Source organism: Schistocerca gregaria, chromosome 2 (assembly GCF_023897955.1).
Source record: "Schistocerca gregaria isolate iqSchGreg1 chromosome 2, iqSchGreg1.2, whole genome shotgun sequence".
Taxonomy (NCBI): Eukaryota; Metazoa; Arthropoda; class Insecta; order Orthoptera; family Acrididae; genus Schistocerca; species Schistocerca gregaria.
Genome location: NC_064921.1, coordinates 205,754,267 through 205,776,373, shown reverse-complemented (window position 1 = coordinate 205,776,373; position 22,107 = coordinate 205,754,267). Strand labels below are relative to the sequence as shown.

At 43.3% G+C, this 22,107-nt stretch overlaps 1 protein-coding gene across 1 annotated transcript in view; it reads right to left on the bottom strand.

The window, feature by feature from the left end:
- Positions 1-2,545: 2,545 nt before the first annotated feature.
- LOC126336699 (transmembrane 9 superfamily member 3) overlaps positions 2,546-22,107 on the bottom strand; it is a 104,768-nt gene continuing 85,206 nt past the window's right edge. Inside the window, exons 10-11 of the mRNA XM_050000654.1 lie at positions 21,777-21,860; positions 2,546-4,260 (exon numbers count right to left, since the gene is read on the bottom strand). Coding sequence (XP_049856611.1) covers positions 4,116-4,260; positions 21,777-21,860 — 229 coding nt within the window. The 3' untranslated portion in view covers positions 2,546-4,115. The remainder of the gene's footprint in view (positions 4,261-21,776; positions 21,861-22,107) is intronic.

The window sequence follows — 22,107 nt, the reverse complement described above, 5'->3', positions numbered from 1 at the left end:
TTCATTATTAGGTTTAAAATGTAACTATTGAAGAAAGGAAGGGCAGATTACGTAGCATCCAGGACAAGAGGGACCAGGGAAGCAAAGATGTTTACTCATCCTCCTCAGAAAGGATAGGTGCCTCTCATCCTGGGGTCTTGCCAAGCTGCCACTTTTTTACCCTTCTCCAACTTAGCCACATTTCCACCCTGTGGAAGCAACTAAAAGCTGCGAAAGCTAAGATTTTTTTGAGTACCTTTATTTCTGCCTCTCAGCAATACTTAGAATTTCACCTCCTGAAGATAAATATCGGACAACGATTCCTTCTCCTTACAATTTTATTATTTTAGGTTTTTAGCTGTGTAATCATGCATGGAGTAATTTGAAATTTGAGTTAAAAGTATCCTTATGCATCTGAAGCTACATTCATCTGACAGTGAATTTCTTTTCACAATTTAGTAACATCTGTGAAGAAACTAAGGTCATTTTGTTCCATTTTAGTTTTATCTAAAACCCTGGCTCACAGATGAAACACTGCAAAAAACTTGGACGGTGGTGCAGAGAAATCCTAGAAGAAAATTAGGGTCAACTAACAATATTTACTTCAGCAGGTGGAATTACGCTGCCAACAAAATGATATTTTTAATAGATTCAGTTACAGGTTATTGTAGTGGTGTTGTCTGATCAACAGAACATTGCCCTTAAATAATTTCTTCCATACATTCTGAAACAACTAACTGTTAAATGGACTCTACAATGACTCAATCTCGCCAGTCTACAAGTTATGATAAAGTCACACAGTTTCTGGTAGCTTCCTCCCTTGACATACCAATATTTTTTTTTTAAATCTGCTCTATCCAAGTAAAGTACTCCGACTTTTCCCTCTTAAAACTCACATTTTGGTTGCAGTTAAATCGATTTTTCTGCATGAATGGAAAATCTGAGTGAAACAATACTCAAAGTAGTTCAAGTTATCTAATTTCACAGTACATCTTAATTTATGACTTATGTAGTACTACCTGCTCGAACCCATCATTAGAAGCTAAAAAGAAAGTACTCTTGGTATAACTCACACCTTTATATCCTGTTTCCTCAGAACTCCTGTGCAGGGAAAGGATGAGTAAACATACCAAATTTCTTTAAGAGATAATTTGTTTATCATTAACATTCTTTTAATGTAGGTAAAAACCAAAGAGTTTTAATCCTGAAGAGTTCAGTAATTATTTTCCATTGCATTCAATCATTCTCACTTGTGAAAGTGTGAAAAACTTTCCTATTCTCTTTGCACGCCTAATAGTTCTTAATATGTATTGTTTTTCCATATATATAATGGGGGGTTGGGTTGTTTGGGGGGAAGAGACCAAACAGCGAGGTCATCGGTCTCATCGGATTAGGGAAGGAAGTCGGCCGTGCCCTGTCAGAGGAACCATCCCAGCATTTGCCTTGAGTGATTTAGGGAAATCATGGAAAACCTAAATCAGGACGGCCGGACGGGGGATATATATAATGAGCAGACATGAATGTCTACTGGCTTCAACCTCAATGAAACTTTTTTCAGGTTATGTGCTTGCCACATGGGGAGTAGTCTATACTGTATCTCAAAAGCTTCATTATCAGCTTCCTTGTTGAGTACTCAATTAATTCATATTCTTTTGGGCAATGAGTCGCAATCCTCAAGTAAACTGAGATCCACTTCCTATATGGTGGCGAGCCATATTCAACAGCATATATTAATATGTAGATTTTTATTTAGTCTTACAACTTTGTTCATTGTGCAATGACAAAAGAAGATTACAGTGTCATTTCCAGGTATATCAGGAGAGCCTGCCTGGGTACTTAGAAGAGACTTATACAGTCCTGCAGGCAATCACATATGAAAGACTTTCAATGAAAATGGAATTACATGATCTGAACAGAGGGGATTCCACAGTTTTGCCTATACTTATTTCATAATCAGAAGTTTTATCCTGAACAACTATTGATAACTGAAGACAAAGTGTAAAACTTTCAACCATCCTATGTAGATAATTCAAACAATACAAAAAGTGCATAAATTAAATATTTAAAATACAGTAATTTACATAACCAGAGTAAAATACAGAACTGTTACAAAACAGTTGCTCACAAAATCAAGGCCATTTCTTTGCTTTTACAGTCACACAAGTATGCCACATTTTCTCTACTGTCAAATAACAACATAAGTAAATAAATATTTAAATGGCATACATTGGTCACCTTGTATACATCACAACTGCTAATCAGTCACACCGATGCCAAATGAACACTTTGTAGCTGCGACAAAAATCTGAAGGTAATCAGGATTTAAGCCCCGAAGCTATTATATTTTAAGTAAATTCCACTTGTGGTCTATCACAGCTTTCCTGTTTTAAGTTCTGAACAAACAAAGTGTTTCAGTTATTTGTACTACAACCTGCAGTGGCAATATACAAAAATGTGTATTACTGACTTCTCACAAAGGGTGTAGTGAGGTGCACAACATACAACTGTTAAGATCTCTTTTTTTTTAAGTTATAAACTGAACACGGGAATGTGTTATAAAATCACAAAAAGGTATACGGAAACTTTATTTAGAATGTGTAGAGGTACTTACTCAAATGGAATTACATTTACAAATTTTACACAATCTTCATAAAGTAACCATTTTAAAACATGGTACATTATGTTAGCCAATCAATCATAGATCAGAAACAGTCACCATCCTAACATGACTAGCAAGTAAGTCACAATTAATAAGAAAGTCCTCCTATATTCAATACAGCCTTCCAAACCTTCATATGCACACATTGTACAGTACAAGTATTCGGCAGCAGTCTGACACTTCTTCAATACTCTACATTCTACAGCACCAAAAAAAGCTACATTAAGGCAGGTATCACAAGTTCGATACAGCATTCTCCAGTTTACACATCATCTGTCTCACAGCAGAGCACAATCATATCCCTTATTTTTGGGTATTTAAAAGATGGTTTATTATTAATATGTTTTCCTTCAGCAGAGGTAACAGTCAGTGCCAAACGTGCTAGAATTATGTAAGTCTTACTTTGCACGCACACACACGTACACTACAGAAAAATGCACCCCATCTACTCGTACATTCTTACTATTTTCTTTTGATATATTAGCAATTTCTGTTGCAAAGTTTTCATATTTGTCCACTTTTTGCATATTACAGATTAAAAAAGAGGAAATGGCATTAAAATAAACATTTTGCTGATTGATTATGGAAAATGTGTGTGTTTGTAATAAAAGGATTTTTAACTTTCTTTCATTCATACAAACTGGTGAAGGATAGCAGTACTACCTATGGTTAAACTATTGTCCTCATTATATACAGTTTTAAAAAAAGCAACCAACAAGAGGAATATTAAGATTATATGCACGCTTTAATCTATCATTACAACAGAGAAAAAAGTTCTAAAAGTACATCAGACTTTAACTGATGAAAAATCAGCCGCACATTCATCCACGACGCACACGCGCACACGCACTCAATACCAACTGTGTGTAACCACTTACACAGATTTAGATGCAGGGCAATTTTACTTTTCAGTTTTCTTCAGTTACTTCTTACAATATTTAAAAATGCAATGAATCCACAGTTCAAATTAAATTGTGTACATGTTTTTCTTGTCCCAGGCTAACAACGAAAAGAGAGAAAGACTCAGAATCGGATGACCAAATTTTAAAAGTTTTGTGACATTTATGGTGTCCTGCACAAAAGGAGTCAAAAATTAATAAAAATAAAAATCTATTTGTACAAACAGTTATCAAGAACTTGCTTTCATTAGTTGTGCATTTCACATCCTTTGATCTGCTTCATTTTTTGATTATATGAAATACCATCTCGCCGTTCCGTAAATTAAGCACTTCTCTCAAACACTGGCTAGTTTTTATCCACACAATAAAAAAAAAATGGCAGTACATTCTCTATAATTTAACACACTTTTAGATGCTTCCAACTTTGCTCTAAATTTCTTGGTCCATCATTTCTTTTCTTTGTGGAAGGAAATTATTTGCAGAAATTAGCTTCCACACAGCACAAAATATAAAACAGTTTCATACTGAAACTATGTTTCATTGTTTAAACTGACACATAAATTTCAGCACTTCAAAATTTAGTCAATTTTCACTGTGGAATAGATTTTTCTGACAAAAAAGCTGGTGCCAACGTAGCCAACAGTCCCACACATAATTCCCAGGGCCAGGCTGAAAAGTGCCATGTAACCAAAATAGAAAGCTGTCTGGAACAGGCCATACATCCTGTGAACAAAAAAGCAAATGACACTGTAAACAATTATTTTCAACACTTAACACCTTAACTTAAAATGATTTGTCATTTTAAACAACACCTCCCAAGAACCAAAACAGGAAATGAAGTAAAAAAGTAAAGAAATCAAATAACTTCAACAAAACTGTTATTCCTGAAATATTTATTGGGTACAGAGTCTCACATGCTGTGTGATATCAAAATTATCCTCTCTTTCACCATTACAGTTGCATATTTTTATGCTAGTTTTAGTCTAACAAAACGATCTTGAAATCTATAAAGCTACCTATGCAACCAGCAGTACCTGCTGCCCTAACGTGACTAGCAAGAAATAGATACATGAACATGTTTTATGGCTTACAATTTTAATGCACATTGTAACTGGTTTCATTCCTTCCACAACTGATAACATAGGCAGCTTTAGACAGACACTAGTAACTGCCATAAAAATTGTATGACTGATACAGTGGAAAAAGTAAAGGTTAAGGTTAATTTTAATTTGGGCAAAAATATTTGGAACTGTGAAACAGAAACTGGATTATGGAACTTGTTAAAAAATAAAAAAAATTATATACAAAGCCGTATGGCAACGTCAGTATTTCAGTGATGTAGAAAAATTGTAAACAGTGATAAATGTGAAACTAAATCTATTACCTATAAAGTACTGCAAAATTAAACGTGTAAAAATAGTAATTGAAATTTTGAAGTTGTGAAATTATGTTTTCAAGCAAAGATCACACAATATTTTCTGTGCAAGAGATTTGATAATGTATTTGTTGAATGAATCTATCAAAACATTATCTATTGTACTTAAATTTCACATTGTAACAGAAGGCAGCTGTGTGACGAATTGAAATTATAAATTAACTGGCCTCTGGTTGCAAGGATACTTTACAATTTCTTTATTACAGTATTGATTTCCAGACTACCGGCTCAACTGCACCTTCTACCTATACATCTAGTCAATGTTAGGTTAACTTCCATGGGACCACAGCTTGCTGGCATTACTGATCAACAATACGTGCAACAAACCTGTGTCTACACCACTACACAAACTTAGCACCACAGTGATTGGCAGTAGTCTACAACCGGTGACTGCTACGGCATCAGTTTTGTGTTATTGTACACACAGGTTTGTTGCATGTTGTTGATCAGTGATGCAGTGATGATCAGCAAGCTATAATCCCACAGTTAATTAAACATCGATTAGATGTACAATTAGAAGATGCATCTGAAGATAGGGCTGATAGTCTTGAAGCCAATAATGCAATAAGGAAATTGAAAACTAGCTGATTGCTTACATTGTTTGCTGGTTGGTTGATTTGGGGAAGGGGACCAAACAGCAAGGTCATTGGTCCCATTGGGTTAGGGAAGGAAGTCGACCATGTCCTTTCACAGGAACTATCCCAGCATTTGCCTGAAGCGATTTAGGGAAATCACGGAAAACCTAAATCAGGATGGCTGGATGCGAGTTTGAACTGTCGTCCTCCCGAGAGCGAGTCCAGTATGCTAACTGAAAACTAGCATCATATCCAGAGACCTATTTATTTAGAAATTCTATACCTGTTGTCATTTTTGATATGGTTCTTTCATCACTTTAAGATGGGTGTAGGTTACCAACTTCTCCAGAACTATCTCCAGAACTATTTATGACAATTGGTTTCAGGTTCTCTGTGGTATTACCAAAATTAAGGTTCTCAATGAGCTACAGCCTTGAGGGACAGTGCTACGCTAAATCCGACAACAGTGCTGTGCAGTGGTTACCCCACTCTAAGAGCCCACCCATCTGTGCTTTGCTATGTTGCTCAGTGTTAGCTTGGCAGCTGTCAGTGATGGAAGTGTTGATCACTACTACTGCCAAGTGCAAGGTTTGAGAAGTAATCCGGTTTCTCCACACAAGGAAGTTACCATCTGTGGAGATTAATCGGCAACTGACGTAAGTTTACAGTGAAGAGTGCATGACCATTCATGCATGTCGGCAAATGGTGCAGGGCTTTTTTGCTAAGGATCACATGAAAATTTACGATGAAGAACGGAGTGGAAAACTGCCGATTTCGGAAGCGATTGTCCAGAAAATCAACAGTGAGCTGTTGAAAGATTGGAGGGTTACTGTCCATGAACTTGATGAAAGCATTCGTGAAGCTTCCCACGGCACAATTGAAAGAACTTTTAACAGAAACGTTGGGTACCCCGGATGCTGACTGACGGACACAAGGAGCAACGCCTTGACTGTGCTCGCAAGATTCTCCAACAATATGAGGTGGGGAGGCAACAGGGACTCTATCGTCACAGGAGATGAAACTGTTTCATTACACCCCCGAAACAAAACAAGTCTCATCAGTGGTGTCACTCTGGTTCACCACCACCAAAGAATTTCAAACAAATGCAGTTGGCATGAAAGGTTACGGCAACTGTGTTTTGGGATCAGAAGGGAGTATCCTCATCAATTTCATGCCACCTGGGACGACAATAAACTGTAACAGATACTGTGAAACACTGACCATCCTCCGGAAGCAATTCAGAATCACCAGAGAGGACTACTGATAGGGGGAGTATTGCTTCTTCAAGACAACACTCAACCCCATGTCGCTCTTCAAACACAGGAGCTTTTGAAGATATTTGTGTGGAGCGTTATGCCTCATCCCATGTACAGCCCAGACTTAGCCCCCAGCAATTATCACCTCTTCCTTCAAGCTAAAGGGACACTTAGGTGGCAAGCACTTCAAGACAGATGGTGAAAGCCAAGCAGAGCTCACACACTTCCTCAATGGGTTGGTGGGAGACTACTTCGACTTAGGAATACAAAAGCTGGAGCACCGTCTTCATAAGTGTCTCAAAAAACATGGAGACTATGTTGAAAAATGACAAAAGTGTAAGCTTTTCAATTATGTATAAATTAATAACATTAAACAATGTTTTCTATTTGTAAAACATATGGGAATCTTTCTTTTGTCACTTCTATAGTCACTAGTCCATACAATGATTTGTGTAGTCTCCTCACTAATATATCTTGCCCAAGTCTTTTCATGTCTACCTAATGTCTGCATCTTATATCTATTTGGACTGTTACTGATTCTGGCACTGATATTCCTCCCTCCAACAGCCAGTCTCTCTCAATGGCATCCTCTTCAATAAATATTACAGCATTATTAAGTCCCCTATTTTGATCTCTCCTATGGGGTCTGCTCAGGAGGGCAATATCAAGAAAAATGAACGGTCTACAGAATATAGTGTGGAATGTTAGAATATAGTGTGGAATGTTAGACCCATAGTGTGCATGTAAAGACAGTTTAAACAAAGAAATGGATAGGTTGAAACTTCATACAGTGGGAATTAGTAAAGTGAAGTGGCAGAAAGAATATAACATGGTCATGTGAAGAGTTCTAATAAAAAAATAAGAAAATAATGTGGATGAGGCTAGTTTGGACAACACAGTGAATCCATTATCATAGTAAACACAGACAGCAAAGTAGTACAAGTTCATACACCTACTAACTCTGCAGATAATGAAATGAAATAATGTATGATGAGATAAAGGAAATTATTAAAATCTTTAACGGAGATGTGAAGAGGGATGAGGAACTGGAATTCAGTAGCAGGAAAAGGAAGAGAAGGACAAATAGTAGAACATGGACTAGGCAGAAAGTAACGAAAGGGGAAGCAGTATGGTAGAATTTTGCACATAGAATAATTTAATTATTGTCAACACTTGGTTTCAGAAAGTAACAAAAGAAGACTATATACTTGGATGAGACCTGGAAATGTTGAAAGGTTTCAAGTAGTAACACAAGGATTTCAAAAACGGATTTTAAACTGCAAAACATCTGTGTAGCCAGATGTGGCACCAGAACATAATTTACTGATTAGGAACTGTAGATTAAAGCTGAAGAAATATAGGAAATTAGAGAGATGGGACCTGGATAACAAGAAGAATCACTGGTTGTTGAGAGTTTGAAAGGCAGCTTAGTCAATGGCTGACAAACAGGGAACTGGAATACAACAGAAGACAAATGGTGAAAGATGAGATTGTGAAGAAGCAAATGATCAAATGTGCAAAAAGACAAAGTGCAGTAAAATTCTTACACAACACCTGAGATATTTAATGCAATTGATGAAAGGAGCAACTATAAAAATGCAGGAAGTGGATCTGGAAAAGTAGAATACAGATGTATTTAAAAAATGAGGTTGACAGTAAGAGCAAAATGGCAATGCATAAATAGATAACTGTCTGCGGGAATTATGAATGCTGTCTTTTGGAAAACTAAATCAACCTTTGGAGAAAAAAGAATCAGTTCTATGAATATAAAGAGCTCAGCTTGGAAGCATGAACTGCACAAGGGAGGAAAGATTGAAAGGTAGAAGTAACACAGAGAAGAAGTAAACTTTAAGACAATGTTATGTTAAGGGAAGAATTATAGTTGAGACGGAGTATGAACATCCTTGACAGCCAGTAGCATTTATGTCAGCTTACTGCAAAGCACCAATGGCTGCAGGCAAAAACAGTAGCCCCCCAAACAGCTGTAACAATGAGGTGTTGCTATAGAGACGTTTAGAAAATCGCTTTACCTTGTTGGTTGTGGTAGGCCCACAAAATTGCCATGCACAGTCCATTGCAAATGACAAGAGATCAACTTATGCCAGCTAACTACAGATGAAGATGAGATGGGAGATACAGTGAGAAGAATTTGACAAAGCACTATAAGATGCAAGTCAAAAGAAGGCACCTGGAGCAGACAACATTCCTACAGAATTACTGAAATCCTTGGGAAAACATACCAGGATTTAACTATACCATCTGGTGACCAAGACATATGAGACAGGCGAAATATCTTCACATGTCAAGAAGGAAGAAATAATACCCATTCAAAAGAAATCAGTGCTGACAGATGTGAATACTACAGTACCATAAGTGTAATAAGTCATCGTTGCAATATTATGAAAAGGAAAGTTGCTACTCACCATATAGCAGAGTTTCTGAGTCGCAGATAGGCACAACAAAAAGACTGTCACAAATAAAGCTTTCAGCCATCGAGGCCTTCTTCAACAATAGACATACAAACACAACTCACACACACGAGACTTAATGGCCGAAAACATTTTTTTGTGATTGTCTTTTTGTTGTGCCTATCTGTGACACAGCATCTCCGGTATATGGTGAGTAGCGACTTTCCTTTTCATAATATTGTAACAGTCCATGCTGGATTTTCCATTGTTTGATATACTGACATGAATTATTTACAGAAGACTGTAAAGACTATTACAAGCCAACAGGGAAGAAAATCAACATGATTTGCGGGGAAATGTTGGAAAACACAAGGCAACACTGACCCTACAACTTTTCTTAGAAGATAAAATGAAGAAAGGTAACTTACATTTACACCATTTCTAGATATGGAAAATTCTTTAGACACTGTTAACTGGAATAAACTGTTTCGAACTTGGAAAGTGGTACAGATACCAAGAGCAACTCATATCAAAACCAAACTGCAGTTTTAAGGATCCAAGGATTAGAAATGGTACTGAGAAAAGAGTAAGACAGGGCTGTAGCATATCCCTAATATTATTCAATAATGACAATGAAAATTTAAAGTTCAGAGAGATGAAATAAAAACTTTGAGGTTTGCTGATGACATTATAACTCAGTCTGAGACAGCAAAGGACCTGGGAGATGATTTGACATTCGAAAAGAGGTTATAACAATTAAGGGAAACATAGTTAAGGGGATGTAGTTGAACTAAATGAAGTGATGCTGAGGGAAGTAGACTAAAAAATAACACACTTCTTTTAGTGAGTTTTCCTGTATCTACAGCAAAACAACTGATGATGGCCAAAGTAAAGAAGACAGAAACTGCACACTGGCAATAGCAAGGGAAGTGTATCTGAAAGCAGGAATTTGTTAACACTGAATACAAATTTAAATGTTAAAGTCTTTTCTGAAAATAGTTGTTGCTCAAACAAGAGATTAGAAGCTTCTGAATGTGGACAAAAACTTATTTTTTCCCCAGTTAAAAATACACTTTTTCCCATGTGAAAATGCACTACATGACAGGTGAAAGTATATTTTTTCCATTTTCTGTAACAAAATACTTTCCATCAGAGCTGTAGAACTTATCAATCCTTTGAATGATAAAGGTTTTATACAGCAATATAGAAACTCCCGGCACTTTAAGAAATGAAAGCCAGTAAAAACAACATATTTCAGAAATATCTTTGATGAGCGGCAACATACAAACAACATTTTTTTTATTAAAAAATTCTGTCATACAGCACGGCAGCTTCCGAAGCACTGATACTGAGACTGTGTTGTGCAATGTGCTTTTGTCAGCCAATCATAGCTCAAGTCATGCAATCTAGGCAACCCATGATATTCAGAGCATAGGACACAGCCAATAGCAACATCACTGTAAAGTAACATGTACACACGAATATGAGAAGTTACTGGTGTAAATTAATATACATACAGTATAGCTACAGGAAAAGCTAAGCTTTCACACACAACATTGATCGTCAAAACATTTTTGCTGTTTTTTCTTCTGAATGTGTGGTGAGTAGGATACTATGAGCACATCTTAAATTGCAGCAGATGAATATTTCTGACAAGCACGATTATAAATTTCACTTCCATACACCAAACATTTCATGGGTTACCTGTCTGAACATACACTCCTGGAAATGGAAAAAAGAACACATTGACACCGGTGTGTCAGACCCACCATACTTGCTCCGGACACTGCGAGAGGGCTGTACAAGCTATGATCACACGCACGGCACAGCGGACACACCAGGAACCGCGGTGTTGGTCGTCGAATGGCGCTAGCTGTGCAGCATTTGTGCACCGCCGCTGTCAGTGTCAGCCAGTTTGCCGTGGCACATGGAGCTCCATCGCAGTCTTTAACACTGGTAGCATGCCGCGACAGCGTGGACGTGAACCGTTATGTGCAGTTGACGGACTTTGAGCGAGGGCGTATAGCCGGCATGCGGGAGGCCAGGTGGACGTACCGCCAAATTGCTCAACACGTGGGGCGTGAGGTCTCCACAGTACATCGATGTTGTCGCCAGTGGTCGGCGAAAGGTGCACGTGCCCGTTGACCTGGGACCGGACCGCAGCGACGCACGGATGCACGCCAAGACCGTAGGATCCTACGCAGTGCCGTAGGGGACCGCACCCCCACTTCCCAGCAAATTAGGGACACTGTTGCTCCTGGGGTATCGGTGAGGACCATTCGCAACCATCTCCATGAAGCTGGGCTACGGTCCCGTACACCGTTAGGCCGTCTTCCGCTCACGCCCCAACATCGTGCAGCCCGCCTCCAGTGGTGTCGCGACATGCGTGAATGGAGGGACGAATGGAGACGTGTCGTCTTCAGCGATGAGAGTCGCTTCTGCCTTGGTGCCAATGATGGTCGTATCCGTGTTTGGCGCCGTGCAGGTGAGTGCCACAATCAGGACTGCATACGACCGAGGCACACAGGGCCAACACCCGGCATCATGGTGTGGGGAATGATCTCCTACACTGGCCGTACACCTCTGGTGATCGTCGAGGGGACACTGAATAGTGCACGGTACATCCAAACCGTCATCGAACCAATCATTCTACCATTCCTAGACCGGCAAGGGAACTTGCTGTTCCAACAGGACAATGCACGTCCGCATGTATCCCGTGCCACCCAACATGCTCTAGAAGGTGTAAGTCAACTACCCTGGCCAGCAAGATCCCCGGATCTGTCCCCCATTGAGCATGTTTGGGACTGGATGAAGCGTCATCTCACGCGGTCTGCACGTCCAGCACGAACGCTGGTCCAACTGAGGTGCCAGGTGGAAATGGCATGGCAAGCCGTTCCACAGGACTACATCCAGCATCTCTACGATCGTCTCCATAGGAGAATAGCAGCCTGCATTGCTGGGAAAGGTGGATATACACTGTACTAGTTCCGACATTGTGCATGCTCTGTTGCCTGTGTCTATGTGCCTGTGGTTCTGTCAGTGTGATCATGTGATGTATCTGACCCCAGGAATGTGTCAATAAAGTTTCCCCTTCCTGGGACAATGAATTCACGGTGTTCTTATTTCAATTTCCAGGAGTGATGTTCCATCGAGCACTTCAACTTTTTCATAGAAAAGCCAATTATGTGAGAAACTGCTCTAGAACTGTTCTTGCATTTTTAAGGAGAATTTTACTTCTGAACTTCACTATTGTATAATTTGTACGCTATGAAAGAACTGAAATAAATATGAAAAACTAACCTCGAACCTTGGTCCTTTTTTAAGCATGTGTTACCCTTCAAGATATATCAAACACAAAGGTGCCAGTAAAATTTAAGTAAGACATACATGGCTGGTCTTCTGGGCCCAAAACTTTTCTAAGTGGGTGGTACTTAAAGCATTAAGTTTTGAATGAGAGTCAAAGGTTCCACGATTTAAGAAATTCATCACGTTCTCACATGTAACACAATTCCTCTAGCACAAAAGGAAATTTACTTCAAAAGTAATGCTTCTCAAACCACCATTCAGAATATTTTCTCGTGACCTGTTAGAAATTTGAACAGTTGTGATGTCACACTCACTGAAAGCAGTTTTTGTTACCAAGTATCGCAAAGTCTACATCCCAAAGTCTTTGACGCATTTTACTGTTGGCAGACACTTGTGTGTGCACCTCGTTTTGTCGTCGTACATTGTGCATTTTCTTTGAAATTTAAATTTTATGTTTGTATTATTATATCATTTATGTTTTACTGTTGCTGTATTATTCTGCAATAGTGGGCTAAAGTAAAATTCTTTGTTAGAGTACAAAAATTTAATTGAAAACAATGAAAAATTCCCGGAATTCTCAAAATTTCCTGAGGTTTTCTCCATGAAAACATTTCCAGGTTCTTCCCAGATTTCCCAGTTGTCCCGGTGTGTATACATCATTTACGTAAGACCTCAGAAGATTAAATAGGTAGATTGGATAACTTATATCAGTACCTTTCACAGTGGCATGCGCTAAAATCCGATTTTTCAGGTGGTAACATCTTGTATTCTACTGATCATACAGATAAGGGGCCAAGTATTTTGGATAGCCCATCACATAGTAATCATTTGTATACCTAATAGGAGAGCAGGCATACTGAAGAAGAACAGGCATACTGATGCTATCATACAGTACATGGTCAAAATTTAAACATTACACAGTTTCTCTAGCTCACGTAAGTTAAGAAAATCAGTTGGTTTTTTTGCAATAGACGTAGCCTAAGGTGGGCAATAAATTGCTCATGAAAGCACATTTTTTATGGGTGGTTCTTGACAAAATCCCCATTGGAAAAAAAAGGCACCATGATGTTTTGTTACCAAAATTCTATAATTTCTGTTCATGGAAAATTATCAAAATTATCCATTACTGAAATTCAGCGTATCAAAGTAACCATACTTATGTGCATAAAATATGTACTATTAGCCAGCCTGAGGCATAAGCATACTAACTTACGTTGTAAACTCATGGTAAGCATTCCGAGTACACCAAACTATGTTTTCAGTCATCATTTTTTCACCAATAAATATGATGTGGTGTGTCTATATAATGGGCATCTCATGCCTATACAGGCTGTCTAGACCTAGAAATTATTCAATGGGGCTACCTGGCAGTGTGAGCACCTTACAAGAAATTATTTTGTCACATGAAATTATTTTGTCACATGAAATTATTTTGTCACATGAAATTATTTTGTCACATGAAATTATTTGTACTTTCAAATCAAACACCACATTTTTTTGTATACTGTAGATGTAGCCTAAAAATGTTGTGAATTTTTATGTAAAGTAGTGTTAGGTGAACATGCATTGGCTGGGAGATAATTTTGTATTAACCTTATATCATATACAACTACTAGTTGCTTATATATGTCAAAGTGTTTACTAGTGTCAAAATATATAAATAAACTGTCAAAACTTTACTAACCTATAGAATCTGTTTCATACAAGCTGCACATCTTGCTTTAACGGGGAAAAGAAGGGATGCAGCTGAAAAATGTACCTGTTGGAGCACAGAAAAGGGGGGAACCACTGCATCCATCTTCATTCCACCTTCCTCACCATAAATTTTGGCATGTGAACATATTCACATGTTTGTGCTGAAAGAGAGTAGAGGAGAGAGAATAGTGGTGAAAGGGAGAGGAGACCGTGATTTGGGGGGGGAGAAGGGGGGGGAGGGGAGGGGAGGGGAGGGGGGGGGAGGGGAGGGGAGGGGAGGGGGGAAGGGGAGGGGAGGGGAGGGGAGGGGGAGAGGGGGGTAGAGAGAGAGAGAGAGAGAGAGAGAGAGAGAGAGAGAGAGAGAGAGAGAGCAAAAAGGAGAAAATGGGAACTGGAAGAGAGAAAGTGGTATTGGGGGGAGATATTGAGAATGAAGGCTTCAATGCAAGGAGCGAAGGTAAAAGGATTTAGAATGTACTTTGTTAAAAGAGTGCGAATATGTTCACAAGTCAAAAATTTTTTCTGAGGAAGGCAGAATAAGGACTGAGGCAGCTAGTTTCCCACTTCTGTCAGAAACTTTTAGAGAGGAGCATATCTGTCTTCTTTGTGTTCCACTAGAAGTATTTTTCAGCTGGCACAGAGTATAATTTTATAGTACAACTTAATTAAAAGAGAACAGTTGATAATACATTCTAAGGCTACAAGGAATAGTCATATGAAAAGTGAAGGGAGTGACCGTAGAGGGTACACAAACTATAGTAAGCAGGTTCAAATGTATGTAGGTTGCAGCAACTACCGTATTTATTCGAATCTAAGCAGCACCGGAAAAATGAGACTCGAAATCAAGGAAAAAAATATTTTCCTGAATCTAAGCCGCACCTGAAATTTTAGACTCTTAAGTCAAGGGGAGAGAAAAGCTTTAGGCCGCATCTGCAAATCGAAACAAAGTTGGTGCATTGCAATTTGAGAGAGAATTTAGGTCGAATGAATGACGATACAGCTACAGTAGTTTGGTTTTAGTCATAAACTCAGCACTTAAGCTTTACCAGATAGCCATTGCTATGCGTCAGGCGCTCCGTCCGTATTTATAAGGGTACCCTTCCTTTTCCACGTGCTTCGTCTGGTTTGAATCGATTGCTTATTTTTCTTTGATCTGATAACTGTCGTTTTCTTTGCTATAGGTTTTTATGTCACTCAGCTGAAAATGCATTACTGTACTGTGTATTGTTTGTCGCATTCTGATAATGAGTGTTTACACCCTGTCGCCACTCGCAGCACGGCTTGCTTTTGTGCGTGCTTCCGCCGCTTACAATAAAAAAGGACAGGAATTGTCTCATTAGTGAAACAATGTCAAGAGACTGCTATTTATTGTTACTTACACTGCTGCTTTCTTTGATAATGATCAACAAAAACCAAATAATAGACTGCGTATGATTAGATGATGTTCTGAACGAGAGTTTAGCAAAAATTTTTCTCCGTTTGAAAATCTTTGCAGATGCCTCTTTAGTACATTACATTCTGCACAGAAATTAGAGTTATCTTAGATTTAAAAATATAGTCAATTGCCGTGCTTTATTTCTGACTGTATCTCTATTAGGCATAAGAATAATACGAATATAAACATGACATGATATGTATATTCTTCCGCGTTTGCTGTTGTCTCACTCTAGTTTCGTAGTTTATTAGGCAGACAGGATTTAAATGAGATAGCAGCAAACACGAAAGAATACATGGCAAAAAGTTTATAGTCGTATTATTCTTATGGTGAAGAGAATACTGCATATGATTCACAATTCATAAAAGTTCCTATTAGCAACCATCTCTTGTCACAGATAGGAAAAAATTCAGAACATAGAGTTGGCCATATTGACAAACATCCCAGTCTTGCCAGTCAGATTTTCGTAGTAAATTGAAATGCTGCTACTTTCGAAGATGAACAATACGGAATTTTTATTTACTTCGTTGGATAATGTATGAAAATGCAGTGGTAGAAACTCGGGGTGGAGAAAAGAGCTCGTCTTCCACCGTTGTTTTTTAATTTATTTACCGACGCAGAGGTTTTGGCGCCAGTATTTATCTTTATGCCTGCAAAGCATGCCTGTGTAGCGCTACATACAGGGTGGTCAGAAAATATGTGAAATAATTGTAGGGATGTTACAGGGCAGGTTGTACTGAGACATAAATGTTAAGAAAGATATTCGATACGTTGCACCGTTTCAGAGTTATTTAGCATTGAAGTTAGCCAATCAGATCGTCGCGCGTGTAAATTCAAGTTTCAACTAACGAGACAAAGCACTTGTTGGGCAACACCGCTCCTGGCAGGCCGCTCGAATGCGAGCGTGCGACGCCCCGATTGGCTAAATTCTATGCTAAATAACTCTGAAATGGAGCAACGTGTCGAATTTCTTTCTTAACATTTATGTCTCAGTACAACCCGCCCTGTAACATCCCTACAAGAATTTCACACATTCTGACCACCCTGTGTATTTGACGGCAGAAGTTATTTGTGGTTGCACCTACCAACATTTTTCGGAACTTATGCCTACTTTGCACTCGATTCTAAGCCGCAGGCAGTTTTTTGGATTACAAAAACCGGAAAAAAGTGCAGCTTAGATTCGAGTAAATACGGTATGTAAAGATGAAGAGGCTTGCACAGGAGAGACTACTGTGAAGACTGCATCAAACCAGTCTTTGGAGCAAAGACAACAACAACCACAACCTCTTCATTTACTAACCATGTAATTCAGCATTCTTCTGGAGCACCATGTTTCAGTGGTTCCATTCTGTGCACTGTGGGACTTTTCCTACCGCTGAGTGCTGCAATTTACACACTACGTGTAGTACTCAGAATCACTAGACTACTTGCACTGTACAGGAGAAAGGAGAAATGAAGGGTGAATTACATCTTGTTGTTGTTGTCGTCTTCAGTTCAGAGACTGGTTTGACAAAGCTCTCCATGCCACTCTATCCTCTGCAAGCTGCTTAATCTCTCAGTACCTACTGCAACTTACATCCTTCTGAATCTGTTTAGTGTATTCATCTCTTGGTCTCCCTCTACGATTTTTACCTGCCACGTTGCCCAACAATACTAAATTGGTGATCCCTTGATGCCTCAGAATATGTACCATCAAGCAATCCCTTCTTCCAGTCAAGTTGTGCCACAAATTTCTCTTCTCCCCAATTCTATTCAGTACCTCCTCATTAGTTATGTGATCTACCCATGTAATCTTCAGCATTCTTCTGTAGCACTACATTTTTAAGTTATTAATCCTTCATGTTTCACTTCCATACATGGCTACGCTCCATACAAATACTTTCAGAAACGACTTCCTGATACATAAATCTATACTTGATGTTAACAAATTTCTCTTCTTCAGAAATGCTTTCCTTGCCATTGCCAGTTTACATTTTAAATCGTCTCCACTTTGACCATTGTTAGTTATTTTGCTCCCCAAATAGCAAAACTCATTTACTACTCTAGGCGCCTTATTTCCTAATCTAATTCCCTCAGCATCATCTCATTCAATTCGACTACATTGCATTATCCTTGTTTTGCTTTTGTTGATGTTCATCTTACATCCTCCTTTCAAGACACTGTCCATTCCGTTTAACTGGTCAGTATTGCCTCACGTGTTCCAACATTTCTACAGAATCCAAACTGATCTTCCCCGAGGTTGGCTTCTACTAATTTTTCCATTGGTCTGTAAAGAATTCGTGTTAGTATTTTGCAGCCGTGGCTGTGGGAGGGGACTGAGGGAAGGGGGGGAGAGAATGGTGGAGGACAGAGGGGGAGGGAGTAGGGGAGAGGGGGAGGGAGTAGGGGAGAGGGGGAGGGAGTAGGGGAGAGGGGGAGGGAGTAGGGATGGGAGTAGGGGAAAGGGAGAGGGCGAGGGAGTAGGGGAGAGGGGGGAGGGCGAGGGCGAGGGGGGAGGGCGAGGGCGAGGGGGGGAGGGCGAGGGCGGAGGGGGGAGGGCGAGGGCGAGGGGGCGAGGGCGAGGGGGCGAGGGCGAGGGCGAGGGCGAGGGGGCGAGGGCGAGGGCGAGGGCGAGGGGGGGGAGGGCGAGGGCGAGGGCGAGGGGGGAGGGCGAGGGCGAGGGGGGAGGGCGAGGGCGAGGGGGGAGGGCGAGGGCGAGGGGGGAGGGCGAGGGCGAGGGGGGAGGGCGAGGGCGAGGGGGGAGGGCGAGGGCGAGGGGGGAGGGGGAGGGCGAGGGGGGAGGGGGAGGGCGAGGGGGGAGGGGGAGGGCGAGGGGGGAGGGGGAGGGCGAGGGGGGAGGGGGAGGGCGAGGGGGGAGGGGGAGGGCGAGGGGGGAGGGGGAGGGCGAGGGGGGAGGGCGAGGGGGGAGGGGGAGGGCGAGGGGGGAGGGGGAGGGCGAGGGGGGAGGGGGAGGGCGAGGGGGGAGGGGGAGGGCGAGGGCGTAGGGGAGAGGGAGAGGGAGAGGGCGAGGGAGTAGGGGAGAGGGAGAGGGCGAGGGAGTAGGGGAGAGGGAGAGGGCGAGGGCGAGGGAGTAGGGGAGAGGGAGAGGGCGAGGGCGAGGGAGTAGGGGAGAGGGAGAGGGCGAGAGCGAGGGAGTAGGGGAGAGGGAGAGGGCGAGGGAGTAGGGGAGAGGGAGAGGGCGAGGGCGAGGGAGTAGGGGAGAGGGCGAGGGCGAGGGAGTAGGGGAGAGGGAGAGGGCGAGGGAGTAGGGGAGAGGGAGAGGGCGAGGGCGAGGGAGTAGGGGAGAGGGAGAGGGCGAGGGCGTAGGGGAGAGGGAGAGGGCGAGGGCGAGGGAGTAGGGGAGAGGGGGAGGGCGAGGGAGTAGGGGAGAGGGGGAGGGCGAGGGCGAGGGAGTAGGGGAGAGGGGGAGGGCGAGGGCGAGGGAGTAGGGGAGAGGGCGAGGGAGTAGGGGAGAGGGGGAGGGAGAGGGCGAGGGAGTAGGGGAGAGGGGGAGGGAGTAGGGGAGAGGGGGAGGGGGAGGGAGAGGTGGAGGGAGTAGGGAGGGGGAGAGGGGGAGGGAGTAGGGGAGAGGGGGAGGGAGAGGGGGAGGGAGTAGGGAGGGGGAGAGGGGGAGGGAGTAGGGAGGGGGAGAGGGTAGGGAGGGGGAGGGGGAGAGAGGAGGGAGTAGGGAGGGGGAGAGGGTAGGGAGGGGGAGGGGGAGAGAGTAGGGAGGGGAAGGGGGAGAGTAGGGAGGGGAAGGGGGAGAGTAGGGAGGGGAAGGGGGAGAGTAGGGAGGGGAAGGGGGAGAGTAGGGAGGGGAAGGGGGAGAGTAGGGAGGGGAAGGGGGAGAGTAGGGAGGGGAAGGGGGAGAGTAGGGAGGGGAAGGGGGAGAGTAGGGAGGGGAAGGGTAGAGTAGGGAGGGGAAGGGTAGAGTAGGGAGGGGAAGGGTAGAGTAGGGAGGGGAAGGGTAGAGTAGGGAGGGGAAGGGGGAGAGTAGGGAGGGAAAGGGGGAGAGTAGGAGAGGGGAAGGGGGAGAGTAGGAGAGGGGAAGGGGGAGAGTAGGGAGGGGAAGGGGGAGAGTAGGAGAGGGGAAGGGGGAGTAGGGAGGGGGAGGGAGTGGGGAGGGGGAGAGGGGGAGGTAGTGGGGAGGGGGAGAGGGGGAGGTAGTAGGGAGGGGAGAGAGGGGGAGGGAATAGGGGAGAGAGGGGGAGGGAATAGGGGAGAGAGGGGGAGGGAATAGGGGAGAGAGGGGGAGGGAATAGGGGAGAGAGGGGGAGGGAATAGGGGAGGGAGTAGGGGAGAGGGGGAGGGGGAGGGAGTAGAGGAGAGGGAGTAGGGGAGAGGGGGAGGGAGTAGGGGAGAGGGGGGAGGGAGTAGGGGAGAGGGGGGAGGGAGTAGGGGAGAGGGGGGAGGGAGTAGGGGAGAGGGGGGAGGGAGTAGGTGAGAGGGGGAGGGAGTAGGGGAGAGGGGGGAGGGAGTAGGGGAGAGGGGGGAGGGAGTAGGGGAGAGGGGGGAGGGAGTAGGGGAGAGGGGGGAGGGAGTAGGGGAGAGGGGGGAGGGAGTAGGGGAGAGGGGGAGGGAGTAGGGGAGAGGGGGAGGGAGTAGGGGAGAGGGGGGAGGGAATAGGGGAGAGGGGGGAGGGAATAGGGGAGAGGGGGGAGGGAATAGGGGAGAGGGGGGAGGGAATAGGGGAGAGAGGGGGAGGGAATAGGGGAGAGAGGGGGAGGGAATAGGGGAGAGAGGGGGAGGGAGTAGGGGAGAGAGGGGGAGGGAGTAGGGGAGAGGGATTAGGGGAGAGGGATTAGGGGAGAGGGATTAGGGGAGAGGGATTAGGGGAGAGGGATTAGGGGAGAGGGATTAGGGGAGAGAGGAGAGGGAGTAGGGGAGAGGGGAGAGGGATGAGGGATTAGGGGAGAGGGATTAGGGGAGAGGGATTAGGGGAGAGGGATTAGGGGAGAGGGATTAGGGGAGAGGGATTAGGGGAGAGGGATTAGGGGAGAGGGATTAGGGGAGAGGGAGAGGGGGGAGGGAGTATTGGATAGGAGGGAGGGAGTAGGGGAGAGGGGAGGGAGTAGGGGAGGGAGTAGGGGAGAGGGGGAGGGAGTAGGGGAGAGGGGGAGGGAGTAGGGGAGAGTGGGCAGGGAGTAGGGGAGAGGGGGCAGGGAGTAGGGGAGAGGGGGCAGGGAGTAGGGGAGAGGGGAGAGGGAGTAGGGGAGAGGGATTAGGGGAGAGGGAGTAGGGGAGAGGGGAGAGGGAGTAGGGGAGAGGGGAGAGGGAGTAGGGGAGAGGGGAGAGGGAGTAGGGGAGAGGGGAGAGGGAGTAGGGGAGAGGGGAGAGGGAGTAGGGGAGAGGGGAGAGGGAGTAGGGGAGAGGGATTAGGGGAGAGGGATTAGGGGAGAGGGATTAGGGGAGAGGGATTAGGGGAGAGGGATTAGGGGAGAGGGATTAGGGGAGAGGGAGAGGGGGAGGGAGTATTGGATAGGAGGGAGGGAGTAGGGGAGAGGGGAGGGAGTAGGGGAGGGAGTAGGGGAGAGGGGGAGGGAGTAGGGGAGGGAGTAGGGGAGAGTGGGCAGGGAGTAGGGGAGGGAGTAGGGGAGGGAGTAGGGGAGAGGGGGCAGGGAGTAGGGGAGAGGGGGCAGGGAGTAGGGGAGAGGGGGCAGGGAGTAGGGGAGAGGGGGCAGGGAGTAGGGGAGAGGGGGAGGGAGAGAGAATCTTATGAAAAATAAAATTAACTGCTTCCATATTTAATAGTCATAAAATGAGTTTTAAAAAATCAAAAAGTAAATAAAAGCCACAACAATAACTTGACAGCTTCTCTGCTGTTCGATGTATGGCAACCCAATTCTTAAACACAAAAAGTAAGGCTCATGATACTGAAACAACAAAAAGCATAATTTGACATAAATGTTTAAAACAGATTCTGGCTGACGGTTCAGTGTTGACTAATTTTATGAAAGTATGGTGCCATCTGAGGGGAAAAAACATTCTACAGATCAAAGAGTCATGAGAAGATCATAGTATGTAATTGGCCCTGTTTTACAGTGCCATTTTAGCCCTGTCTGGCCGGTAAAAAGGATGTTTTAAGTGATGAAGAGAACACTATACAGTGAGAACTCCTAGTTTTAAGAATAACTGTAACCGCTTACTTACTTTGTCTTGAAGAAGAAGTAGTAGAATGAGTACATGTAGACATAACCTGACGTCGATGCTGCTGCCAGGAAGCTTGTCCATTGCCTGAAAATTAATATTGCCTGGTAAATAAAAACACTGTGAATAAAGCAAAGATAATCACAAACATCACAACTTCTGAAGAAGAACTAGTCAATTTTCAAGCTATCTGTTCTGTTTAAATGGTCATTATTTGAAGTACAGAGCCAGGAAAGGCACAGTATCTTTTCTACACACAGCAACGGAACGGGTAAGGTGAGAATTTTTTCCATAACGTCTGACTCGTTAACTAACTGGTTGAAACTTTTTTCTG